The following is a 19,859-nucleotide window of genomic DNA, read 5'->3' as shown; positions in this document are numbered from 1 at the left end:
TGTCGTCAACGCCCTGGTGGAAAGCGACAAGTGAAAATAACAGCCGTGCTATTGGTCCTCTCCAGCAATGATGTCGGTCTTAAACTAGCCCGTCAGCCGAATACGTTGGCATGATGACTTGATGAATCATTACGAAAAGGACCAGAACGACTGGAGATCGTTTTCTCAGTTGTGATACTTGATTAGGCGACACGACCGTAAAGGTGTGTTAGAAGCCGCAAAAGATGTGTGTAACCAAAACGCCACTATGTACAATCATCTGCCATCCACATCGCGCAGTGCGTCCTTAGCTGTGGACTTGCTCGTTTCTCTCTATATCTCTTGTAGGTAGAATGACACAAATCAATCATCTTTCTCTACCGAGTCTTTCTCTTTCTCCTTCTCTTTAGCGGTCTCAACATTGCTAGAACCGCCCAAGACCTTGGGCGCTTGCTGCTGATGTGGCTGCTCCGACTTCAAGGGCGTGGCGGCCCGGCTGGGCACTCGGCTGGGCATCCAGAAGTCGTACCGGTCAGGGAACAGAATGATGTTGGCCAGTCTAACCACCTCGGCCTCGGCTGCCGAGATGCCCGTCGACGACGACTTGTCGCTCGCCGTCTCCAATATCGCGTCCACCGCCATAGGGTCATGTTTGGCACCGGCACCGCTATTCTCCAGCTTCGCAGCGGCAGCAGCCGCAGCCCCGTCAATCTTGCTGCTGGATGACGTATTCGCCGGCGGCGTCGACAGCGTCGACTTGCTCACCGTCCAGGGCGCGAGCCCCATGGCCTGCAGTCCCGCCTCCCCGCCGACCTCGGCAATATCCTTCTCCTCGAGCCGCCCCGTATGCGGCGCCTCGCTTCCCAACCCACTGCCCGTCGAGTCAAAGTCCGGGCCCGGGTGCCCCCGTTGAAACGCCTTGCGCTGCCTTGCCAGAAACAGCGCGTTGGTCTGCGTGAGGGGCGCGCCGCGGGCGTGTAGACCAGCATCGAGGTGCTGGGCGGCGCCTTCTCGAACGCGTAGGCCTGGTCCGGATGCCAGACGATGTAGTCGCCCGGCTCGAGGGTCGGGGGCGCGACCAGGCTCGAGCGCAGCTGGAGGTGCGGGTGCCACGACTCGGTGACGCGCTGGGCGTGGCCCGGGACGGCGCCGTGGATGATGGTGTTCTGGTCCTTATCGAGCTGCCAGTTGTCGGCGGCCAAGTACGCGGCCCATTCCGCCTTGGACTGCTCGCGTCCCTCGGGCGGGCCCTGCTTGGGCGAGAAGAAGGGCCTTAACAAAAGTAGGCCGTGCTCAGCTTGGGCGAGGGAAGCAGGCGCACCATGCCCGGCTCCACCGTCGTGAGCGCGAGGATGCCCTGGAACATGCGGAACATGCTGCAGGCGCCGGCGCCGTTGTACAGGTCCGTCGTCGCGTTGACGCGGCCCGTCGGGTCCCAGGGGGTTGTAGGCCTCCCACTGGCCCTTCCAGATCTGGTCGTAGGTGCCGCTCTGGCCGTAGCCGTCCTGCTCCCAGCGCTCGAGGCTGCCGTTGTCGATCTGCGCGATGAGCGTGGAAGCGGCGACGGGGTGCAGCGCATCCTCGGGCGGGGGCGCACTACTATTGCCCTCGCTCAGGCTGCTCGTCGTCTTGGTGTCGATGCGGATGCGGTCGGCATAACTAATAGGACAGCGCGTCGCGAGCCGGTTGTCGTCCTGGCTCGTGTCCCAGAGCGACATGGCGAACTTCTGCGCGGCGAGCACGTTGGGGTGCGCGCGCGCGCACCTGGCAGGGCGACCAGAAGAAGTCGAAGCAGGTCGGGTCCTGCGCGGGCGGCGGCTTGAACTCGTGCTTGGTCTCGAGGTAGCGCTTCGTCTCGTCGACCCAGGCCCGGGCGTCGGCGGGGGCCACGACGCCCCGCACCACGCCGATGCCGTACCGCTTGACGCTGTCGCAGAAGGACGAGACGGGTGCGCGGCGGTCGATGTCGCCGAACTGGATCTCGGGAATCAAATCGGTGCCGCGGCTCTCGATGTGTTTGATCTCGTCGCGCAGGGCATCCAACAGTCGTGACCACGAGGCCTGCAGCTCAGCTTCGTGGCCGGCGACGAGCTTGCGCTTGAGGGAGCCGAAGCGCGAGGGCAGCGGGACGGGCTGCTCGCCGTAAAGGACAGGACTGGAGGCTCCATGGTCTTGGTGAAGGTGCGCTGTCGCAACTTGGGTCGCCGGCCTTCCTTGTGGTCACCATTCCTCGCCCGCTTCGTGCCAATTGTCGTCGGCGGGGTCAAAAACGACGTCGAGAACTCGGAGGGGTAGGGAATTTCCACCGAGGAGATAATGGGCGTCGTTGGCCTCGCCGCTGCTGTTGAGCTATTTGTCGCTGTTGTTGTAGTTGTCGCTGTAGATGTCGTCGTCGCATTGGTGGACATGGGGAGAGTGACAGTAGCAGTGGCTGCTGCGACAAGGGCAGCGTGGGATTTAGACATGGTGGCAGCGGTTGCGCGTGCGGGAGTAGACCGTTGTTGGCACCACGCTGTGCCACCACCTCGGCCGTGGACATGGTTTTGGAGGGGGAACGAGGGGTATGGCCTATTTTCAACTAACCAAGGCAGTGAGAGGGACTGGTAGAGAGACGGCGAGCAAGGCAGTGCAATGCAGGCAAATGTCAATGGCAAATAGCAGACGAGACTGGCAGAAACACCATGTAACCACTTCCAGACAGCGTCTAAGTCCCAGATGCCACAGCCAGAAAGTATGGGGTTCCTTTTCAGTCTTCTCTCCTCTCGAGTCCTGCCAAGCCTTCCAATCACACGACAGCGCGTCTTCGCTGTCAGTCCCCAACCTTTCTGTTCTTCCTCCTCTTCTGGTTCTTCTCGACGGTGGTAAAGGTGCGATTGTTGTTGTACCTATTGCTTGCACTTGTGTTTCCTCTGCTCTCTTGCTGATGCGGTGATATGATGCTTGCCGTTGCCGTTGCTGTTGCTGTTGCTGTTGCTGTTGCTGTTGCTGTTGCTGTTGCTGTTGCTGTTGCTGTTGCTGCTGCGGCTGCTGCTGCTGCTGCTGTCGATGTGTCGTCTGACCTTTCTTGGTGACCAACCCGGTGCCAAATGCGAATCGTCGTGGAACTTCAGAGCTCGGCCATTCAGATTCCGTCCTCTCTTTCTCTCTTTCTCTTCTTCTCTTTTCTCACCAATGCAACGAGTTGCAGCACCGGCGGCGGGTAGGGCTGGGTCTAAATACGGGAAAGCTCACACGCCAGGAGGTGGTCTCCAGACCAGACTGTTACATACATACCTACATTACTCCTACTGTGCCATCGTCGGGGCTTGTGCCGTGTCGCAAGTAACGTCGAGTTGGCCATAGGTGCGGGCGGATGTGACTGGGATGGACCCATGGGCGATGCACCCCTGGCAGCCTGGAGGAGCCCGCGTCGTCTTTCCCTCTGCCACATCTGGCCAGTCTAGCCCGTCCTAGCCAGCTTCTGTTCGTCTGCAACCAATCCCCGACTCCCCAGCTCGTCCCCAGCAAAAGAGAGATGGGGAAGTTGAACTGGTGTGAAGGGTCCCGCTGCGGCACCCCGGGCCGAAGTGGCATAGACAAATGTTTGACTCGCTCGCCTTCTCCACCTCCACCTCCACACGACCAGACGAGCCGGGCTCGACCTATCAGTTGCTCTGCTTTTAATTGTCTGACTGGAATGATTTGCGGTGGCCCTGGCTGGCCCAATATCCCAACGGCCCCTTGGACCGCAGACTCGCCTCATTGCAATTGGCTCGAAGGTCATCATTCAGATTTCGCTTGTCGAGACAAGAGATTCTAGTTTCAATGGCATGACAAGCTGGCTGACTTACACAATTGCAAAAGCAATAATCGCCCGGCCATTTGCGCCGGGTATCGCCTGTGTCGCAGGTAACAACAACAGCCACAGTTCAATTACAGACCCCCCAATCGCAAACAGCCTAAAGCGCCAGCATATATTGCGCACACTCGCCTTTTCTTTTCACACGGCCGCCCGCGCAGTTGGACTGGTCATTGATTTGTACAGCATCTCTCCATGCAACGCTGGGGCACCCCTCGATTGGCCGGAAAATATGCGCCAAGATCCTCCGCGTTTTCCTTTTACATGCTGGCAGCAGCATCTCTATCTCGCAAACCACCAGGACGGGATTGCCAGTCTTTCTCAATGGAGGTTGCGCTCCGAAACGCAGGGTCCAGAAAGGGCGTTCGAGGAGCACGACGATGGCGCAGGCCCGTGTCGAACGAGAGTCATGTGCTCTGATTCTGATACTCACTAGAGCCGTTTGCCAACTTGTCGCATCCCATCCCATACCCAACCCGCCCCTGCTTACCTGCCTACCTCCGTTTCTCTCTTATCTACCTCCAGTCGCGGGCCAAGTCGTGGATCCGTACTCATTGAGGGTTAGTATATGTAGAGCATCAAGCAAGCAAAGGAAGCTGGCCACGTGCTAGCGGGCGGCAGTGCGGCAAAGGCAGGGTAATAATCCCCCGCAGACGCATGACTTGGATACGTGCCAAGCTTGCGGACCGGGGACCAAATGAGGCATGCAGCAGTCTGCAGTCCATTGCCAAGTCGCAGGTTGGGATATCATGTCGGCCGTAGAATAGCCGAGCAATTCGATGATGATTGGAGATATGTCGGGGTAGTTGAATGGATTGGCAAGTTGGTTGGAGGCTGGCGGTGCTTTGTGTGTAGTCAGCCTTTGTCAGAATGCGACGTTGATTGAGTGATTTGCATCTTGAACGCGCATTCCCGCCTGTCTCCGTCTGCGATGCCCCCAGCAGTATCCCGGTGGTTTGGAACTGGATGCTGGGTGGTTGTCAGTCGTTACAAATCCTTATTCAATTTCCATCGGCATCTGTCAGCGGGCAGCGCAACGTCTATTGGGTTTTGTTGTTGCAGCCAAGAGAGGCTCAATTTATTCCCGGCCAGAGGATTGTCGTCATGCAGGAGGGAGACAGACCGCATGGCAGGGCAGACGTTATCTCATCCAACATTAGGTGCTTAAGCTACTTCTAATGAGCTCGTACCTCTCGGAACCGACATGAACGAAATCCATACGACTAAAAACTGTCGGTCGTGTGTACAGTTTGATAGACGGCACAGCAATGGAAACCGCTTAACGCCGCCGGCTGTTGTGGGCAAGGTCAGGCTGTCCCCTCTAGTTCCCTCTAAATTCAGGCCTTGTTTCCGTGATTCCGACAGAAGCCCCACCCACTACAAGAGCCCCAATGGGCCTAATTAATCCCCTGGTGGTCCCCCCAAGCTCCCCCAAGCTCCCCCAAACTCCGCCAGCTGCCCCAGGCTACAGGCCACGCCAGGCCTGCCACTTCCGACCGGGGCTCCTAATCTGGAGATAATGTCGGGATTTAGGCGACAGGTTCATCTCTATGAGCACCAAGCAATAAGCAAGGAGTCAATAATGCCACCTCCATTTGGCCAGCGTCGTTTCTCAGTGTTGCACAATCACCTTTCCAGCGCCGATCAGACGAATTGCTTTCGACATCCATGATTCTCAATCATCTTCGGTACTGGTTGGAGAGAGCGGGCAGACAATACAAGATGATGTACATAGACATTTGCAGTTGGCAGTAAGCAATGTCACACGATTGGCAATCGCTCACCCATCTCCCATTTGCATGACTCGCTTCTGCTGCAGCAACTGCCTAACTCCATTGATGATCGCTTATGCCCTTGGACAATGTTGATAGGTCAGACATCAGTCGAACTGGGAGCTGGAGGCGAATAGGCGAATAGGTGTCGGACACCGCGCCGACTCGGACGTGGAATCCAGACTTCTTCTTCTTCTTATGCCTGCGACCCATCCGGAATCTCTGCCCGATCGCCTGGGCCCAACGCCCCACGCCCGGCCTCGGTCCCATCCACCCCTCCCTCCATTCAGTCCAACGCGAAGCAGACATCATTCATGTATTGCTCTCCTGATTCATGCGGCCGCTTTGCTCCTGCATTGCCGACGAGGCTTATCAAACTTCTTTTCTCTCCGTAGTGCGCCCGTCGTTTCTGCATGCCGGAATACGGGCCATCTGCGTGTGTGATGTGATTTTACCATCTTGGCCAATGTGTAGGCCAGGACCTATTCTACGAGTGGCCATGCGCTTATGCTGTCTTTCCAATCTCGGCTCCTAGGGCTGACCTACCCGTCAGCCCGGCCGCATCCTCAACACGGGACTGCAACATTCATGCGCGCTTTAGCAGCCAACCCACCCACCCACCGACATGGACCGCTCTGGCCTCCGACCGGGTTTGCGGGTTTTCGATGCCACATTGACGTTGGCGGCGGCGGGAGGCAATCGTTTACAGGAAGGAGGTTGTTGCTTTTTTGGTTCCCACAAGGTCACCTCAGCCAAAGCGACGGACCAATGCGACATGCAGAGTGAATGCTCCGACCACCGCTCTCCGACCTGAGCTATAATGGCGAGATTATCATACGAGATGAGATATTAAACTGTTTGTGGTGTTTCTTCTTCTATCCACCTATGAGCCGCAAGTCCGGACTGTCGACGGCAACAGCTAGTTGCTTCTTCTCCTCAGAGTAAGGTTACACGGCACGAATCGCCGCCGCCCACGCAAAAGCAATATGTCTCAGATCGATCCGTTTAAGGGCACGACGCAAGTGGCATCCTCACTTCTCCCTGGATCCAGGCGCCGGAGAAACCGACTCGTTAACTCAATGTCCGCGTTGCTGGTTGAGCCTTTCCTCTTTCGCTATGGCCTGCGGGTGGTAGTTGCCGCCCACCTCCTGGGCCTTGCGCGGGTTCGCCAGCAGGAAGGCGAACGTCCCCGCGATGCTCACGCCCAACAGGCCGGCAATGGTTCTCCTGTCATGGGGGAGCTAGTCAGCCGACAGTGGCCAGAAGTGTAAGCCAGCAGTACAAAAGAGTGCTACCACTTACGCTGTGTTGCTTCCGCTCTTGGTGATGCCGCCCTCTTTCGGCGTCGGCTCCGGCTCCGTCGCGTACTTCCTCGCGCCCATGATGGGCTTGTGTGAGATGCGGGCGGGGCTGACGCGCGTGGCGCGGATGCTGGATCGCAGGGCTGCTGATCTGGAGAACATCTTGGCTGGGTATTTGAGAGCAAGTAGATCCTACGGTTGGGTACCTAATGTGAGGTTGCTTGCGATTCGAGAGTATGCAGGTGGTGAGATGTAGTTCAAGAGATCTCGCGGCAGAAGGCGAATTAGGTAAGAAGGGATGATTGATTGAACAGGAAGCAGCTTCAGAAGACATGCTGATCACTCTCCAGGCTCGTCACTGCTCATATATTAGCTCTGGCTGACTTTCCATCGTGCCTTCTGTCACTTTTGACGTGTCTATGACGCCCGTGATATCCGCCCCATAATTTGCGGCTCATACTAATCCCCTCTAGCTTCCTTCCCCCGGACGTCCCTGAACTAAGGGTGACTTAGTGACGTCGTGATTGCCTTTTTCATATCAAAGTTGACTCACTTACCACTTGGATACGGGCCTTTTCTTCTTTTGAAACTATTGGTTCAATCGACTGAGAAATCGGTGCCCAAAGGTATGATATTTTAGATAGAGTAGGAGACCTAAAAACCAGCTAGGTATATTTTCTCATTATCAAGTGCTATGGTAAGCCACCTACGCCACACTTTCTTTTCTCCTTATCTCCTGTTGTGACGAGAGGCTAGCAATCTCTCAAAGGCGGCGTCCAGCTAGGACATAGCCTTTATTGGGGGAACACCTATGCAATGCTCCGGGGTGTCCTCGGTATCGTATATGGAGCAGCAATGGCACGACTCCTCCACGACGTTGTACTGGTTCCAGAAACACCACGCCTTGTATTCGTCCTTGTACCAGATGTAATTTTCCTGGCACCACTGGTGCGGCTCTGGGTTGAAGTAACATTTGTTGGTGGCAATGCAATGACATCCACTAGGACACAGGGTGTCAGTATATATGCAATGTTTTAACAGGGGAAAGGGGACGGGGGTTCATAGCAACAAGTGCTTACTCCTCCATGTTCGGATCGCACGCGGGTTGCATGCCGGGCCCGCAGTCGATGTCCGGGCAGTCCTCAACGCGGCAGGAGGGGTCGCGGCAGTAGCAGTGTCCCTTCGGGTACATTCCCGGGTCGACCGTGTCGGTGTCGCAGTGGTAGCTCTTGCGGGTTTCCCCGCTGCAGTCCAGGTCGATGCACTCGCCGTACACGGTGCCGTCGCGGCACCCGGACTTCCACTTGCACTGGCAGACCTTCAGGCCGGCCCCGTTCAGTTCGTCGTCGCAGTCCAGTTGAAAGCCGTCGAGGCACTCGCTGCAGGTGGGCGGGTCCATGCAGGCGTCGTTGGTCACGATGGTGGTGCCGGCGGGGAATTCCCCGTGGAGGTGGAGCTCGGGGTGGTGGTTGTTGACGAGGAGGGGTGGACACCCGAATGGTACTCGAGAAAGAGATGCTGGACGATGTTGACGATGTTGGAGTGGAAGCGGACGGGGTCGATTGGAGTGTACTAGTGGTCAACGAAATAGAAGTCCAAGAGGAGATGGTGCTCGAGGTCGACAATCTCGAATAGCTGATGGAGTGGGATGAACTGACCGTAAAAGAGATACCTGTGCTACCGCTACCGCTGGCTTGACCAGATGTCTGGGACGTATTGGGTCCGGTGGATATTACCTGCGACGAGGTCGATATAGCATATGTCGAGCTTCCGGCAGAAGAACTTGATGACCCGGGGCGAGTGGTGGTAGACTGGAGCGTACTCGCAACCACTGTAGAGTTTGGTCTGCTGAGATAACTAGTTGTGAAGCTTCGGGTGGGCAGTGGGCATTGATAGCCAAGATCATCGTCAGGGTTTGTGAATGTGGTAGTTCCCCAATCTTGTCTACGGACTCTAGAAGGGGCGAGGGAAGTGGATGTAATCGGGGTTGTGGTAGCAGAGGATACAGAGGTAGGAGAAGTCGAGATGTCTGAGGTTGTGGTAGTAGACGTCGAGACAGACGAAGTTGTGGTGGTTTCACTCGAGGTAGATTCACTCGAGGCAGAATCAGTCGAGGCCTCGGAAGCTGTTGAGATAGTGGCTGTCGAAGAAGTAGATGCTGATCTTGAGGTGGCCGGGATAGGTCCGGACTGGGCGCCGCAAGCTAGTGGGTGTTAGTTAGCCAAGCCGCGAGGTAGATATGCTGGTATCGCTGTTGAGGTTACTTACGGATCTGAGGGCCCCATGCTCCATTGTAGGCGACGTTTATGGGCAAAGGTAAGTTGTACGGGAGAGGGCCACCAAACGCGGGTGTATGGTCAATAGCCAAATGACGGTCGTACGAGAGGTCAATAAGGTGCTTCTTGATTCTCATGACGAGGTCGATGCCGTCCTGCTCCGTATAGCCGTCTTTCCACTGGAACTTGTCGGGGTCCTCGGACATGAAGTTCGCGATCAGACCGGCCTGGCAAAAGTGTGAGCAGCCATGTTACGTAGCATATCGTATAATTACGGACCGGAGGGGTTTGGATCGTGACTTACCACCTGCGGAGCCGCAAAGGACGTCCCGGTTCTCCAATACTGTTGGCCATTCGGGCGCAGGACGTCAACTGACACCCCTTGGGCCCACTAGGGTAACCACATTTGTTAGCAAACTCCTGTCAGGGGGGGTGCAGTAAACCTCACCACTGTCATAGACCCTGTTGGTCCACCGGGGACCAGTCCCGACCCTGCGATACTGGTGCCTCGGAAGAACTTCCCGTCGTCAAACACGGACCCAACTGTAATCAGCGCATTCTCCGGCCTTCCGAGCCTCTGCGGTAGGAAGTCCCCCATGAACCTGAACCAGCCCCAGCCCAAGCCGATGTCGCCATCGTTCCCAGCCGTGATGACAAAGGAGACTCCCAACTTAGCGAACTGGTCCATAAAGTCAAGGGTTAACCTTTGGACCTTGGGGAAATCGTCCGGGTTCCATTGATCTCGGGCGGTCGTGCCAGAAAAGTTGATTACGGCCTTGCCCTGTAGATTGCGCTGCTTGATGATGTCGACAATATGTTGATATCCGTGTCGAAGGTTGTTATAACAGGGCGATATCATGACGTATCGGCCATTTGGGTGATGGAACACTCCGCTCAGTTTGATCAGGTACGGATCAGCTCGAGAGGCGATGCCGTACTTTGTGCCGATGGCCAGAGAAGCTACAGATGTACCATGACCCTCATGCTCGATAGGATTTGCCGGGTCTCGTACCTGCCCCGGGGCCACCGCAGCGTCATCCATTGACTCGGGGACCCAATCAGCAATGGGAATCATTCCAAGTGCTAGTGCATTGGGAACAACCCACGTATTCTTCGCAAGATCGTTGGGATCGACCCGTAGCTCAGCAGCATTGGAGCCACTAATGCCAAATCCCGAGTCCAAGACGAAGACGGTAATTCCACTGCCGAGGGCACTGTCCCGCTTGTATTTTTGGTCCCTCAAAGGCTGCTGGTCAGTTGATTTGCCGGATATCAGACGCTGGTGCGGATAGGCCGGGGGCAGAGGAATCTCCTCCATGGCTCGCTTGGCCGGCGGGGGCGAGCGCAAGGTAGCATTCATGTAAGATGCACGGCGATCGTCGTCGTCTATATATAGCTCTTGCCACATGCTTTGGTCGTCTTCTCCATAGCCGAGTCTCTTGTCACGTTCTTCCAAAGTTTCCCTGCGGAAGAATCGGCCGTTGACATCCAGCAGAGCCCGCTGCAATAGTTACAGAACCAGGGACCAGGTCCAACCCGAGGATATAAGTGAACGACTGCATCTCGAGAACGGCGGGAATGGTTCCAAGCTCATAACCACCTCCTCCGTCGAAGAATTTGGTCATGGATCGGAAGTACCAAAGTGGCTGATACTCTATTGTCACGCTCCAGCCGCGGAAGCCGAACAGCTCAGTCTTGGTATCCAGCTGGACCCGAGACACCATATCGAAAGCGGCTGCGCCGTAGACCATGGCCCCACCCCCGGACTTGAGACCCGAAGGTCCACCGGTCGCCATGGTGTTCATGAGCTGGGCTCGGTATTTCTGGAGATACGGCACAAGCTTTGACGGAGCGGGCTGCGAGTTTGACAAGAGCCGAGCGAGGTTCAGGAAACTCTCCATTCTCCAGGGGACCCGCTGGCACAGATCATTGATTCCCGGGAGTCCCGAGAACGCGACCTGGACGTACATCTTGGCATTGTCGAACCCAGACCCAAACCCAGCCTGCCTCCTGTTCTTCGCCACGAGGGGTGCCGGCGGCGTGGGGATGCTGGGCAGGCCCAGGCCGGACGTGGGACTCTGCGTCATGTTGTAGAAGCTGGCCTGGAGCAGGAACCCGTCCCAGGCGGTGACGCGCGACTCGTCGAAGAAGCCGATGACCTTCTGGGCCGCGAAGGAGACGTTCGGGAGCGCCGCCGCCTCGGTCCCCAGCAGTTGCTCGGCCTCGGCGGGCGAGGGCGCGTCGTAGCGGGCGAAAAAGTCGATGACGGCGTTCAGGAACGCGGCCGCCGGGTGGTTGGTCTCGTTGCAGGCCTGGATGTAGTCCTGGGCCACTTTCTTGGCGTAGGACCGGCCGCCGTCCGAGTCCGGGGGCTGCAGGGCGGGGTTTTCGAGGGCTCGCTCTTTAAAGGTCACCTGGGTCTTACCGATCTGGATCTTGCTGGGCGAGAGCACGAGGTCGGTGCCGTCCTTGAGCATGAGGTTGTGGGGATCGCCGTCAGCGGGCACGTGGTAGTCATTACCTTCGATGGTGACAGTGACTTCCGAGAATTTGGAAAGACCGGGGCATGCAGTAGCCGTGGGTTGCGCTGATGACGATGAGGAAGAAGCGGTCGAGGACGAGGTTGCGGATGACGATGTAGCAGAGCTTTTCGAAGTGGTTGTTGTTTCCGTGGAGGATTGCTCGGATGTTTTGCTGTTCTCCTCGCTTGTCTTGGAGGGCTCGTTGTTAGTCGAGGGCTTGTTGTCGGTAGGTTTGTTAGACGGGTTGTTATCATCTCCGCCATCGCCCCCATCACCACCGTTGCTGCCATTGCCACCACTACCACTGCCGCCATTACTGCCACTACCACCGTCACCGCCATGGCCTCCGCTGCCGCCGTTCCCACCGCTCCCGCCGCCGCCGTGGCTGCCACTTCCGCCACTGCCGCCACCACCACTGCCACTACCACCGTTGCTACCACTACCGCCATCACCACCATGGCCACCGTTTCCATCACCGCCGCCGCCGCCCCCACCATTGCCTCCGCCCCCTCCTGGAGGAGGAGGAGGTCCGGGCGGTGGAGTCACCGAGTTCGAGCCCCCGTTGCTTCCCCCACCAGCAGTGGCAGGCGGGGCAGTAGTATCTGGTGCGGTCGGCATGGCCGGGCTTTGGCTTTGGCTACCGGAAAGATTCGTGCTGGTCGAAGGCGGAGAGATGGGCTGTGTGGCCTGCGGGATCGCGCTGGATCGCGCTGGATGCGTTGGAGGGGGAGTATTGGGCATCTGCGGGGTCACGGTTGTCGACGTTGGGCCGGAAAATGATTGTGTTCCGGCTGGGAAGAGATTGACAGCGTCGTGTTCCCTGGTTTGCCCTCCATGGTACCCGTCGAAGAGGCGCCAGCTAGGGTTGTGGGAGATACGTGCGGCGTTGTGTTTGCTAGGGAGGAGTCACTAGAGCGTGTCGGGCCGGCGGCGGGCTGTGTAACGGACTGGGATGAATTCAATGGTGTCGGGTAGGTTACACTGCTCATGGAAGAGTTGACGCCTGGACCTGACACGGAGCTGGTGCCTGCTCCCGAAGTAGTGATCCCTTGGTTTGGACCCGGTGACGAGATATTGGAGCTCGTGGTGCCGGACGCCGGTTGTGAAAAGAATGATCCCGAAGAGCTTCGCAGCGGTTCGTACGTTGTTGTACCACCTGTGGAAGAGTTACTGCCTATAAAAGAGGGGCTTACCGATCGCGTGGAAGACGTATTCTGGGGAGCTAGCAGGAGAAACCGAGCTTGCCTGTGTCGCCCCCGCCGTACCAGTGTTTTATTGGGTAGTCGAGGTAAGATTGCTGCCAGAACGAGATTTAGTTTCGGACGTTGTGATCGAAACGTGGAACGATCCGGCCGTGGTCGAGGTATTTAGGGGCACCCCTGGATAAGGCATAGTAGTCGTCACGGATCCGTAAATACCGAGAGTGTAGGTGAACGGAGCCCCTCCGACGTAGGTAATGACCTCCTCCTCGGTCCAGGTGAGTGTGCCAGTTGCGATGCCGATGGTTGTAGCACTGGGGTCTGCCAGGGACGCCGTGCTGGTGATGGCCGGGGCACCTTGGGTGCCGAAGGTGCCCATCACAAATAGGCCCAGGAGCCATACCCACGAACTATGGTGGTGTAGCATTGTGAAGACGTTGAGTGTGAATTAAATACGGGTTTGCTTGCTTTGGTTCTTTGATGCTGAAATAGCTGGTTCGATTTGTTGAAAGGATTGGTTGTATAAGGGGAAACGAAAAGGAGGCAAGGTGCTGGGAAGTTGGTATCTTTTTATAGAATTCCGGGCACGACATTGACAGACAAATGCAGAGCCTCCTGGATAGTCAAGCATCAATATATACCTGGCTCGATCATTGTTCTTATCCCTCCCCCTTTGAACTGATTCGGTGCTATAGACTCACGAACCAACTACAACCTTCCATCCTAATCCCTTCATCGTATGGTGAGGCACTGTCGGACAAGAGTGAATACACGGCTGTACATAAAACAATGTCATCTCGACTAACACCATATCCCCACAGACGAACATGTCATTCGGCACCACCATTGTCCCTCCGACCAATCTCTCTATATCAGAATTCAACATTGCGAGTTATCCAACTAATCAACGCTGTATCTGATAATGTCCCTAGCTTGGCTAGCAACCTATATCCTAGACTTGTTGCTCAAGCGCCATCTGTGAGATGAAACTATCAGATAGCAATGCATGTAGTGGGTAATTAGGTACTGTCTGGGCTTCAAAATATGTATGGGAAAGAACTGCAGCCTCGAGTGTCGCGATGAGCTCCACATGACATCAACAAGCACAAATTGAGGCATGGAATGGGACTAGTAAATAAGTCGTCATTAGGCATTAAGGTTATTAAAAGGACATTTTCAAATTTCTTTTAAATCTCACCGGGCCACCAGAGCCGCAGGAGTAGTCTCATCAGCCTGTTGATTCTGCTGAACCTGTGGCGTCGGTTGGATGCCCTCCTCCTCCTCGGCCTTGGTGACGGGCACAGCGCCGCCGAACTGCATCTTCCTGGGGTCCGGTCCAAGCAGTCCGACAGGATACTTGTGCCGGAACCCCCACTTCCACCAAAGCCGCCACTTCTGCCCCGCGGACATAGCCTTCCACTGCTCGACCAGCGCCGGCTGATCGACAACGCCGCGGGCCGGGCTCACGCGCGTGAAGCACGCGACCCATCCTAGACAGAAAGTCCAGCAGAGCGTCCCGAGGCGCAGGGCGCGTCGGCCCCGCATCAGCTGCCGGAACCAGAGGAAGGACTCGAGGAAGCCGAGGACGAAGAGGCCAGGCAGCACCGTCGCGAGCGCGATGACCCAGTACCGCCACGCCATGCACAGGTGGCCGCGCAGGCGCAGGCAGACCTCGGTGTCGCCGTGGGAGGAAGAGGGCCGCGAGCCCGAGGGCGGCTTCTCGCATTTGGCGATGTATTCTCGGTAGTGAGCGCCGTACGCAGGCGAGGCTCCTGACGGTAGTGCTGAGAGGAACAGGGTCTCCTCGGGGCCCCAGACTCCCGTGGAGGTCTCAGTGGATGTGGGATGTAGCTCCGCCGTCTGCGATGCGGCCAGCGAGATGGTTTCGGTGGTCTCGACGGTAAAAGGCGTGGGGCACGAGGCCGGGGCGGTGTAGGTGATGGGCGAGACCCAGTATGTCCTAGTGCCACCATCGCCGCCGTACTTGGGCATGCCGAGGCCGATGTCGTAGACGAGGTCGTAATTGTCGACGGAACCCGCCGGCACGTAGAGCTGGACCACCTCGAGGTCCAGCATCGCGTTGGTGTAGGTTGAGGTCGCGGTGACGCGCGCTGCCGAGGGTGTGTAGTACGACTTGGCGGTCCGCGTCGTAGTGACGAGCTCGGTCGTGGCGGCGTAGTAGTCCCACGTCGTGGTCGTGGTCACAACGACGTACGCCGTCGTCGTCGAGGCGGCATGGGCCAGGACGCGGTGGGCTTGGAACGCCAGCAGTGGTAGCCACGCGGCTACTCCTGCAAAGGTACGTGACATATTAGATCCAAATATTGCGAGTATTGAGCCAAGGCGTGAAGCAACTTCTGAGGCGGTGACATTCCTGAGCATGCCTGACGACCTGACACCGGCTTTATATATCTCACTTTCTGCCGAACCATAACCTATCAACTACAAGAAAGGCCGGCCACGACCTTTGGAAAATAAAATCTGATAATTTGCCCCGCCGTGTAGAGTCCAGACGATCCAGATCGTACGAGCTAGGCGGGAGCAATGCTCGTTTGGGCCATATACGGGCCCTCGACGAGATTGCGCACCGACGCGCCGGCGGAATTTCACGATGTCTCATTGGCTCCGGCGGGAGCCAGACCGGGGCGTCCTGCCCGTTTCGGCACCAGCCCATCTAAATTTAGGCAGCTGAGTTGCTGTGCCGCACATCTGCATCTCAATATTTCCGAATCTCCTGCAGGGTCCGAATGTTTTCACGCCGGTTAATTCGGCGAAGACTCATATATGCTTGCGATGACTCTTTCTTTCATGGCGAGGATCCGCCCTGCGATGGTTTGGCGTCAAAAGGGGACATCTCACGCCTATCAATTCGCATCTAGAATCCAAGAAGGTTTCTCCCTATAGACAAATATAAAAACTTAGAAGATGTGTATATCTGAGCATGCAATACGTGATGAATGCATTTCTCCAAATCCCATGAGCCTTGTTCTCCTACTTCAGCTACATGCGGCATCAAAGTGGCTGCCATCTGGTCGAACCTGGTCAACACAGCCCTGGTTTCCTGGGCACCATCCTAGATTCTTCATTGTCTCCCCGTCGTAGCCGCATTGCAGCCTCAATCCGTTGTTCCTGAGACGACCTGTCGTTAGACAAAGTCTTGAAAATTCGATGCGCTGGGGAATGAGGACCACTGGATTACGGCCACTCAGGAAGACTTACACACACCACGTGTCTCCGGGCTGATGTTTATCGCATTCGCTGGCGTACGCTGAGACTACACATAGAGCGGCGGAGAGGGCGATGGAAATGAACCGCATTTTGGTGGCAGAAGTTGGTAGTACTCGTGAAGATATCGGTATTGGGGTGTGAGAGAAGGTGGACCAGAAATTCGTTCGTTGGATGAACAGTTTATCTGAAGTTGAGAGAAAACATGCCCTGATATATCATATTCACGGACTTCGTATCAAATACCAAGCCTTATCTTGACGGGTGATTAGATGAGAACGATAACGATCCTCGCTGCAATGCAACGGCAGGGGGCACAGCAATGTCGATCCAGGGATGGCCTCGGGCCAACAAAATTCATCTAATTTCTGTACCGTCCGCCGCAACAAAAACCATCAAACCAGAAACGTTTCCTCGTTGTAATCAATGTTTCATGGACCGAGTCTTGGGACCGAGGGTCAACTAGACCTGCTCGCTGCCCACGAAACCCCAGTACTTCTCAAGGGCCGCATGGAACCACTCCCCCGCTTATACTGTGTGGCCCATCTGCTTATTCATACCCGCCGCCGTTATCACCTTCACCGTCCTCGTACTGCTCCTTGAACTCCTCCCAGCCAACGTTGGAGATCTGCAGGTTGACCAGGACCAACCCGACATCGTTGACAGGAACGCGCAGCTGGTCAATGCGCCACCCATCGTTCCCGTTCTCATCCTCGGACTCGTCGTTCATGGTGACGACAATAAGCCCGGCCTCCTCCCAGTCCTCGTCGACGACGGCGGCGAAATAGAAGGGGCTGAAGCGGTCTGCTGTCTGGGCCAGGTGGTCCAGATGTTGTGTAAGGGCGGCGCGCAGGGGCTGGCCGGCCGGGTCGTGGCGGAGCGGGGCACGCCGGACCGCGAAATCATCTTCATCGCGCTCGGTCTCGCTGTTGCAGGCCTTCTCGATGCGGGCGAGCTCCTCTTCGCCGCCGGGGAGCGGGACGTGCACGTAGAGGGCGAAGGGGAGCAGGTTCTCGGGGAGGTCCTTGTAGGGGTCGATGGCGGGGAGGCGCTCGCGGGTAGGGTCAGGTCGATAGGCATGGCGGTGTTGATGGACTGGACTAGAGTTTGGACTCGGGTGTGTGACTTGATGTAGTTGACTAATCTCGTTCTTGCGCCGTGTTGCTACTAGACGAGGAATGGGGACCGGAGTTGTTGCTTTCGCCGCCTGGATACATGAAGTGGATCGGAGAAATTCAAGAAGAATCGCATTCTCCAAAAGAGCCAAATTCATGATGAGGGGAGAGTTTCATAAGCGCGCCACGGTGCCCAGCCCGGACAATGGTTTGTCCCGAGGATCTCGTATGGAAGCCTAGCATCAGTAAGCACTAAGCAAGTGTAGATCGGCAATCTAGGCAGAAGCGCTAGTGTAGCATAGCACACAACGGCAAAAGACGCTGGGCGAGCAGCCCCTCAAGGTGCCATGAAAGGGTCGTCGAGTTGCAAGCGCTGGGTCGACGTTGCGGCGGGCCGCGCCAAGAAGCTGAGCAACATAATGAGGGCACAATCGTATTACATGGTCAGTCTGAGATGAAATTGCTTCATATATACAATTCAACTATCGCTCTGGTATACCCAAACAGTCTCATAACTTCGTAACCCACCCTCTACGCCCACTTCACCTCCGCCGCCTTTTGCGCTGCGTACGGCAGACTGGGAGTCTTCCACTCGGGCGTGCTGGCCTTGTCGCTGAAGCCGACGACGGGCTTCAGCAGGCTGAGGCTCTGCCCGCCGAACTCGCTCTTGTCGAACTTCTGGAACCAGCCGCTGCCCTCCTCGAGATAGGACGAACCGAACACGCGCTTCCAGCCGTCCCAGACCGTCACCAGCAGGTCGAGCACGTGGTGCTGCCCCCGCATCTCGGCCCACTGGAACCGGTCGGCGCACTCCTTGACGACCTCGCGCGGGTACAGCCCAACCTCGGGCCGCAGCGCGTACGTGTTGACGGCGACGAGGGAGGAGTGCACGGCATAGCTGCCGCCCTTGACGGCGCGGTCGCGGAGGGCCTTGAGCGTGCCGACGGCGCCCAGCAGGCCGCACGTCATGTCCGAGATGGGCAGCGAGGGCAGCACGGCCTCGTTGTTGGGCAGGTTCAGCGACTTGCCGGTCACGTAGGCCGAGCCCGCCGCGGCGTCGGCGATCTGCTGCCAGCCGGGGCGCTCGGCGTAGTAGCCGTCGGGCCCGTAGCAGTTCTCGGACACGTAGACGATGCCGCGGCCGCGGGCGGCGGCCATGGCGGCGACGTCGTCTTGGGACAGGCCGTACTTCTTCATCTTGCCGAGGCGGAAGCCCTGGACGAAGACGTCGGCGTCCTTGAGGAGGGACTGCAGGATGGCAGAGTCCTCGGGCTTGCGCAGGTCGAGGCCGATGGTGCGCTTGCCGGCGTTGAGGGTCAGCTGCAGGACGTTGATGTCGGGCAGGTGCGGCGGGTTGACGCGGATGACGTCGGCGCCCAGGCTGGAGAGGATGGTGCTGATCTGAGGGCCGGCGATGACGCGGGTCATCTCGAGGACGCGGACGCCGGCGAGGGGGCCGCTTGTCGTTGGGGTTCAGCGGGGAAGGCGACGGGACCGGTCGGGGTCTGGGGCGAGAGGGGGCTTGACGTTGATGACGGGGTGGGCGGCGAGCGACTTGCCCATGGAGCTGTTGTTCCACTGCTCGGGGGTGAAGCAGATGCTGCCGCAGAGGCCGTTGAGCAGGTTCGTCATCTCGAGCTTCTCGGGGCTGATCTTGCTGGTGTGCTGGGCGATGTGGGCGGCGGCGGCCTCGTTGCTGGCGTTGGCGGCGGCGTCGCTCGGGTCGACGCCGATGGACTTGAGCACGGGCGGCGCGTCCATGGAGCCGTGCAGGGAGTACCAGACGACCGGGTCGGCGGTCGGGTAGAGGGCGGTGGCGCGGTACTTGAGCGGGGTGTCGGTCCAGCCCTGCTCCCAGTCGGGGATGAGGGACTTCATCTTGCCCTGCTTGACCAGGCTGACGATGTCGTCGCCGCCGACGTGGGCGACGGCGATGGTGCCGAGCCAGAAGGCCGCCTGGGTGGTGTTGACCGTGATCTGGCGGCCCTTGTCCTCAGCGCCGCGCAGGGTCAGGATCTCGTCGGCCAGGACGCCGGCCATGGCGTGCAGGGCGGCGGCGACGGAGACGGCCTTGATGGGGCCCGGGATGACGGGAAAGTCCTCGCCGGTGAACTTGACCTTGGACAGGAGAGCCTCGTCCTGGGTGAAGCCGGGCGTCTCGGCGGCGAGCATGCGGAAGATGCGCTCCGTATCTTGCGGCACAGGCACGAAGGTCTTGTCTGTGTGGGTTCCCGGTCCGTAGACGTCGGGGATCTTGGTAGCTCCAGCCATGGTGGTGGGTGTGGCTCACGAGGAGACTTGATCTGAGGAGGGCAAAAAGAATTCAAGATAACTTGGGTTGTGAATGTCGTGATGGGGATGTTTGGCTCAGTGATTCAAGACCGCAAGAAATGTTGTTGAAAAAGGGAATGACTTGAATATATAAGACGGTTTAGTGTAGGATGGCCAAACCAAGCTAGCAGCATCGGGGAGTGCCTTATATAGGGCTGTCTATATATAACTGGGTATTTCCGATCGTTGCATCAGGCCCCGGCCCTCTTGCTTTGCTTTGGAGATGACAATACACCCAACCCCACGAGCGGAACTCGCTCCGTCTCGTGCCTGAATGGCTGACCGGGAAAACAGGCAGAGG

At 57.6% G+C, this 19,859-nt stretch overlaps 10 protein-coding genes across 10 annotated transcripts; 1 reads left to right on the top strand and 9 right to left on the bottom strand.

Moving 5' to 3' along the window:
* Positions 1–342: 342 nt before the first annotated feature.
* PG997_001760 (uncharacterized protein) lies at positions 343–2,444 on the bottom strand (the record flags this gene model as incomplete). Its single annotated transcript, XM_066806075.1, has 4 exons — positions 343–930; positions 963–1,706; positions 1,744–2,112; positions 2,136–2,444. 4 exons carry the CDS (start codon positions 2,442–2,444, stop codon positions 343–345), a joined length of 2,010 nt encoding a protein of 669 aa, XP_066675848.1.
* A 420-nt stretch (positions 2,445–2,864) lies between these two features.
* On the bottom strand, positions 2,865–3,352 carry PG997_001759 (uncharacterized protein; the record flags this gene model as incomplete). Its single annotated transcript, XM_066806074.1, has 2 exons — positions 2,865–3,190; positions 3,253–3,352. The coding sequence occupies 2 exons, from the start codon at positions 3,350–3,352 to the stop codon at positions 2,865–2,867; spliced, it is 426 nt and encodes a 141-aa protein (XP_066675847.1).
* A 3,313-nt stretch (positions 3,353–6,665) lies between these two features.
* Positions 6,666–7,052, bottom strand: PG997_001758 (uncharacterized protein; the record flags this gene model as incomplete). Its single annotated transcript, XM_066806073.1, has 2 exons — positions 6,666–6,816; positions 6,892–7,052. 2 exons carry the CDS (start codon positions 7,050–7,052, stop codon positions 6,666–6,668), a joined length of 312 nt encoding a protein of 103 aa, XP_066675846.1.
* A 913-nt stretch (positions 7,053–7,965) lies between these two features.
* Positions 7,966–8,289, bottom strand: PG997_001757 (uncharacterized protein; the record flags this gene model as incomplete). The annotated part of the gene is made up of 1 exon (XM_066806072.1): positions 7,966–8,289. The coding sequence occupies one exon, from the start codon at positions 8,287–8,289 to the stop codon at positions 7,966–7,968; it is 324 nt and encodes a 107-aa protein (XP_066675845.1).
* Positions 8,290–9,575: 1,286 nt separating this feature from the next.
* PG997_001756 (uncharacterized protein) lies at positions 9,576–10,574 on the bottom strand (the record flags this gene model as incomplete). Its single annotated transcript, XM_066806071.1, has 1 exon — positions 9,576–10,574. The coding sequence occupies one exon, from the start codon at positions 10,572–10,574 to the stop codon at positions 9,576–9,578; it is 999 nt and encodes a 332-aa protein (XP_066675844.1).
* Positions 10,483–11,757, top strand: PG997_001755 (uncharacterized protein; the record flags this gene model as incomplete). The annotated part of the gene is made up of 3 exons (XM_066806070.1): positions 10,483–10,526; positions 10,683–10,983; positions 11,041–11,757. 3 exons carry the CDS (start codon positions 10,483–10,485, stop codon positions 11,755–11,757), a joined length of 1,062 nt encoding a protein of 353 aa, XP_066675843.1.
* Positions 11,758–12,960: 1,203 nt separating this feature from the next.
* On the bottom strand, positions 12,961–13,314 carry PG997_001754 (uncharacterized protein; the record flags this gene model as incomplete). Its single annotated transcript, XM_066806069.1, has 1 exon — positions 12,961–13,314. One exon carries the CDS (start codon positions 13,312–13,314, stop codon positions 12,961–12,963), a length of 354 nt encoding a protein of 117 aa, XP_066675842.1.
* A 767-nt stretch (positions 13,315–14,081) lies between these two features.
* On the bottom strand, positions 14,082–15,197 carry PG997_001753 (uncharacterized protein; the record flags this gene model as incomplete). Its single annotated transcript, XM_066806068.1, has 1 exon — positions 14,082–15,197. The coding sequence occupies one exon, from the start codon at positions 15,195–15,197 to the stop codon at positions 14,082–14,084; it is 1,116 nt and encodes a 371-aa protein (XP_066675841.1).
* Positions 15,198–16,662: 1,465 nt separating this feature from the next.
* PG997_001752 (uncharacterized protein) lies at positions 16,663–17,385 on the bottom strand (the record flags this gene model as incomplete). The annotated part of the gene is made up of 1 exon (XM_066806067.1): positions 16,663–17,385. One exon carries the CDS (start codon positions 17,383–17,385, stop codon positions 16,663–16,665), a length of 723 nt encoding a protein of 240 aa, XP_066675840.1.
* Positions 17,386–17,758: 373 nt separating this feature from the next.
* PG997_001751 (uncharacterized protein) lies at positions 17,759–19,498 on the bottom strand (the record flags this gene model as incomplete). Its single annotated transcript, XM_066806066.1, has 2 exons — positions 17,759–18,686; positions 18,723–19,498. The coding sequence occupies 2 exons, from the start codon at positions 19,496–19,498 to the stop codon at positions 17,759–17,761; spliced, it is 1,704 nt and encodes a 567-aa protein (XP_066675839.1).
* Positions 19,499–19,859: the final 361 nt, after the last annotated feature.

Source organism: Apiospora hydei (genome assembly GCF_038363865.1).
Source record: "Apiospora hydei strain CBS 114990 chromosome Unknown utg000002l_segment0_segment0, whole genome shotgun sequence".
NCBI classification, from domain to species: Eukaryota; Fungi; Ascomycota; class Sordariomycetes; order Amphisphaeriales; family Apiosporaceae; genus Apiospora; species Apiospora hydei.
Note: the sequence above shows the minus strand (reverse complement) of the source record. Positions and strands in the feature narration are given on the sequence as shown.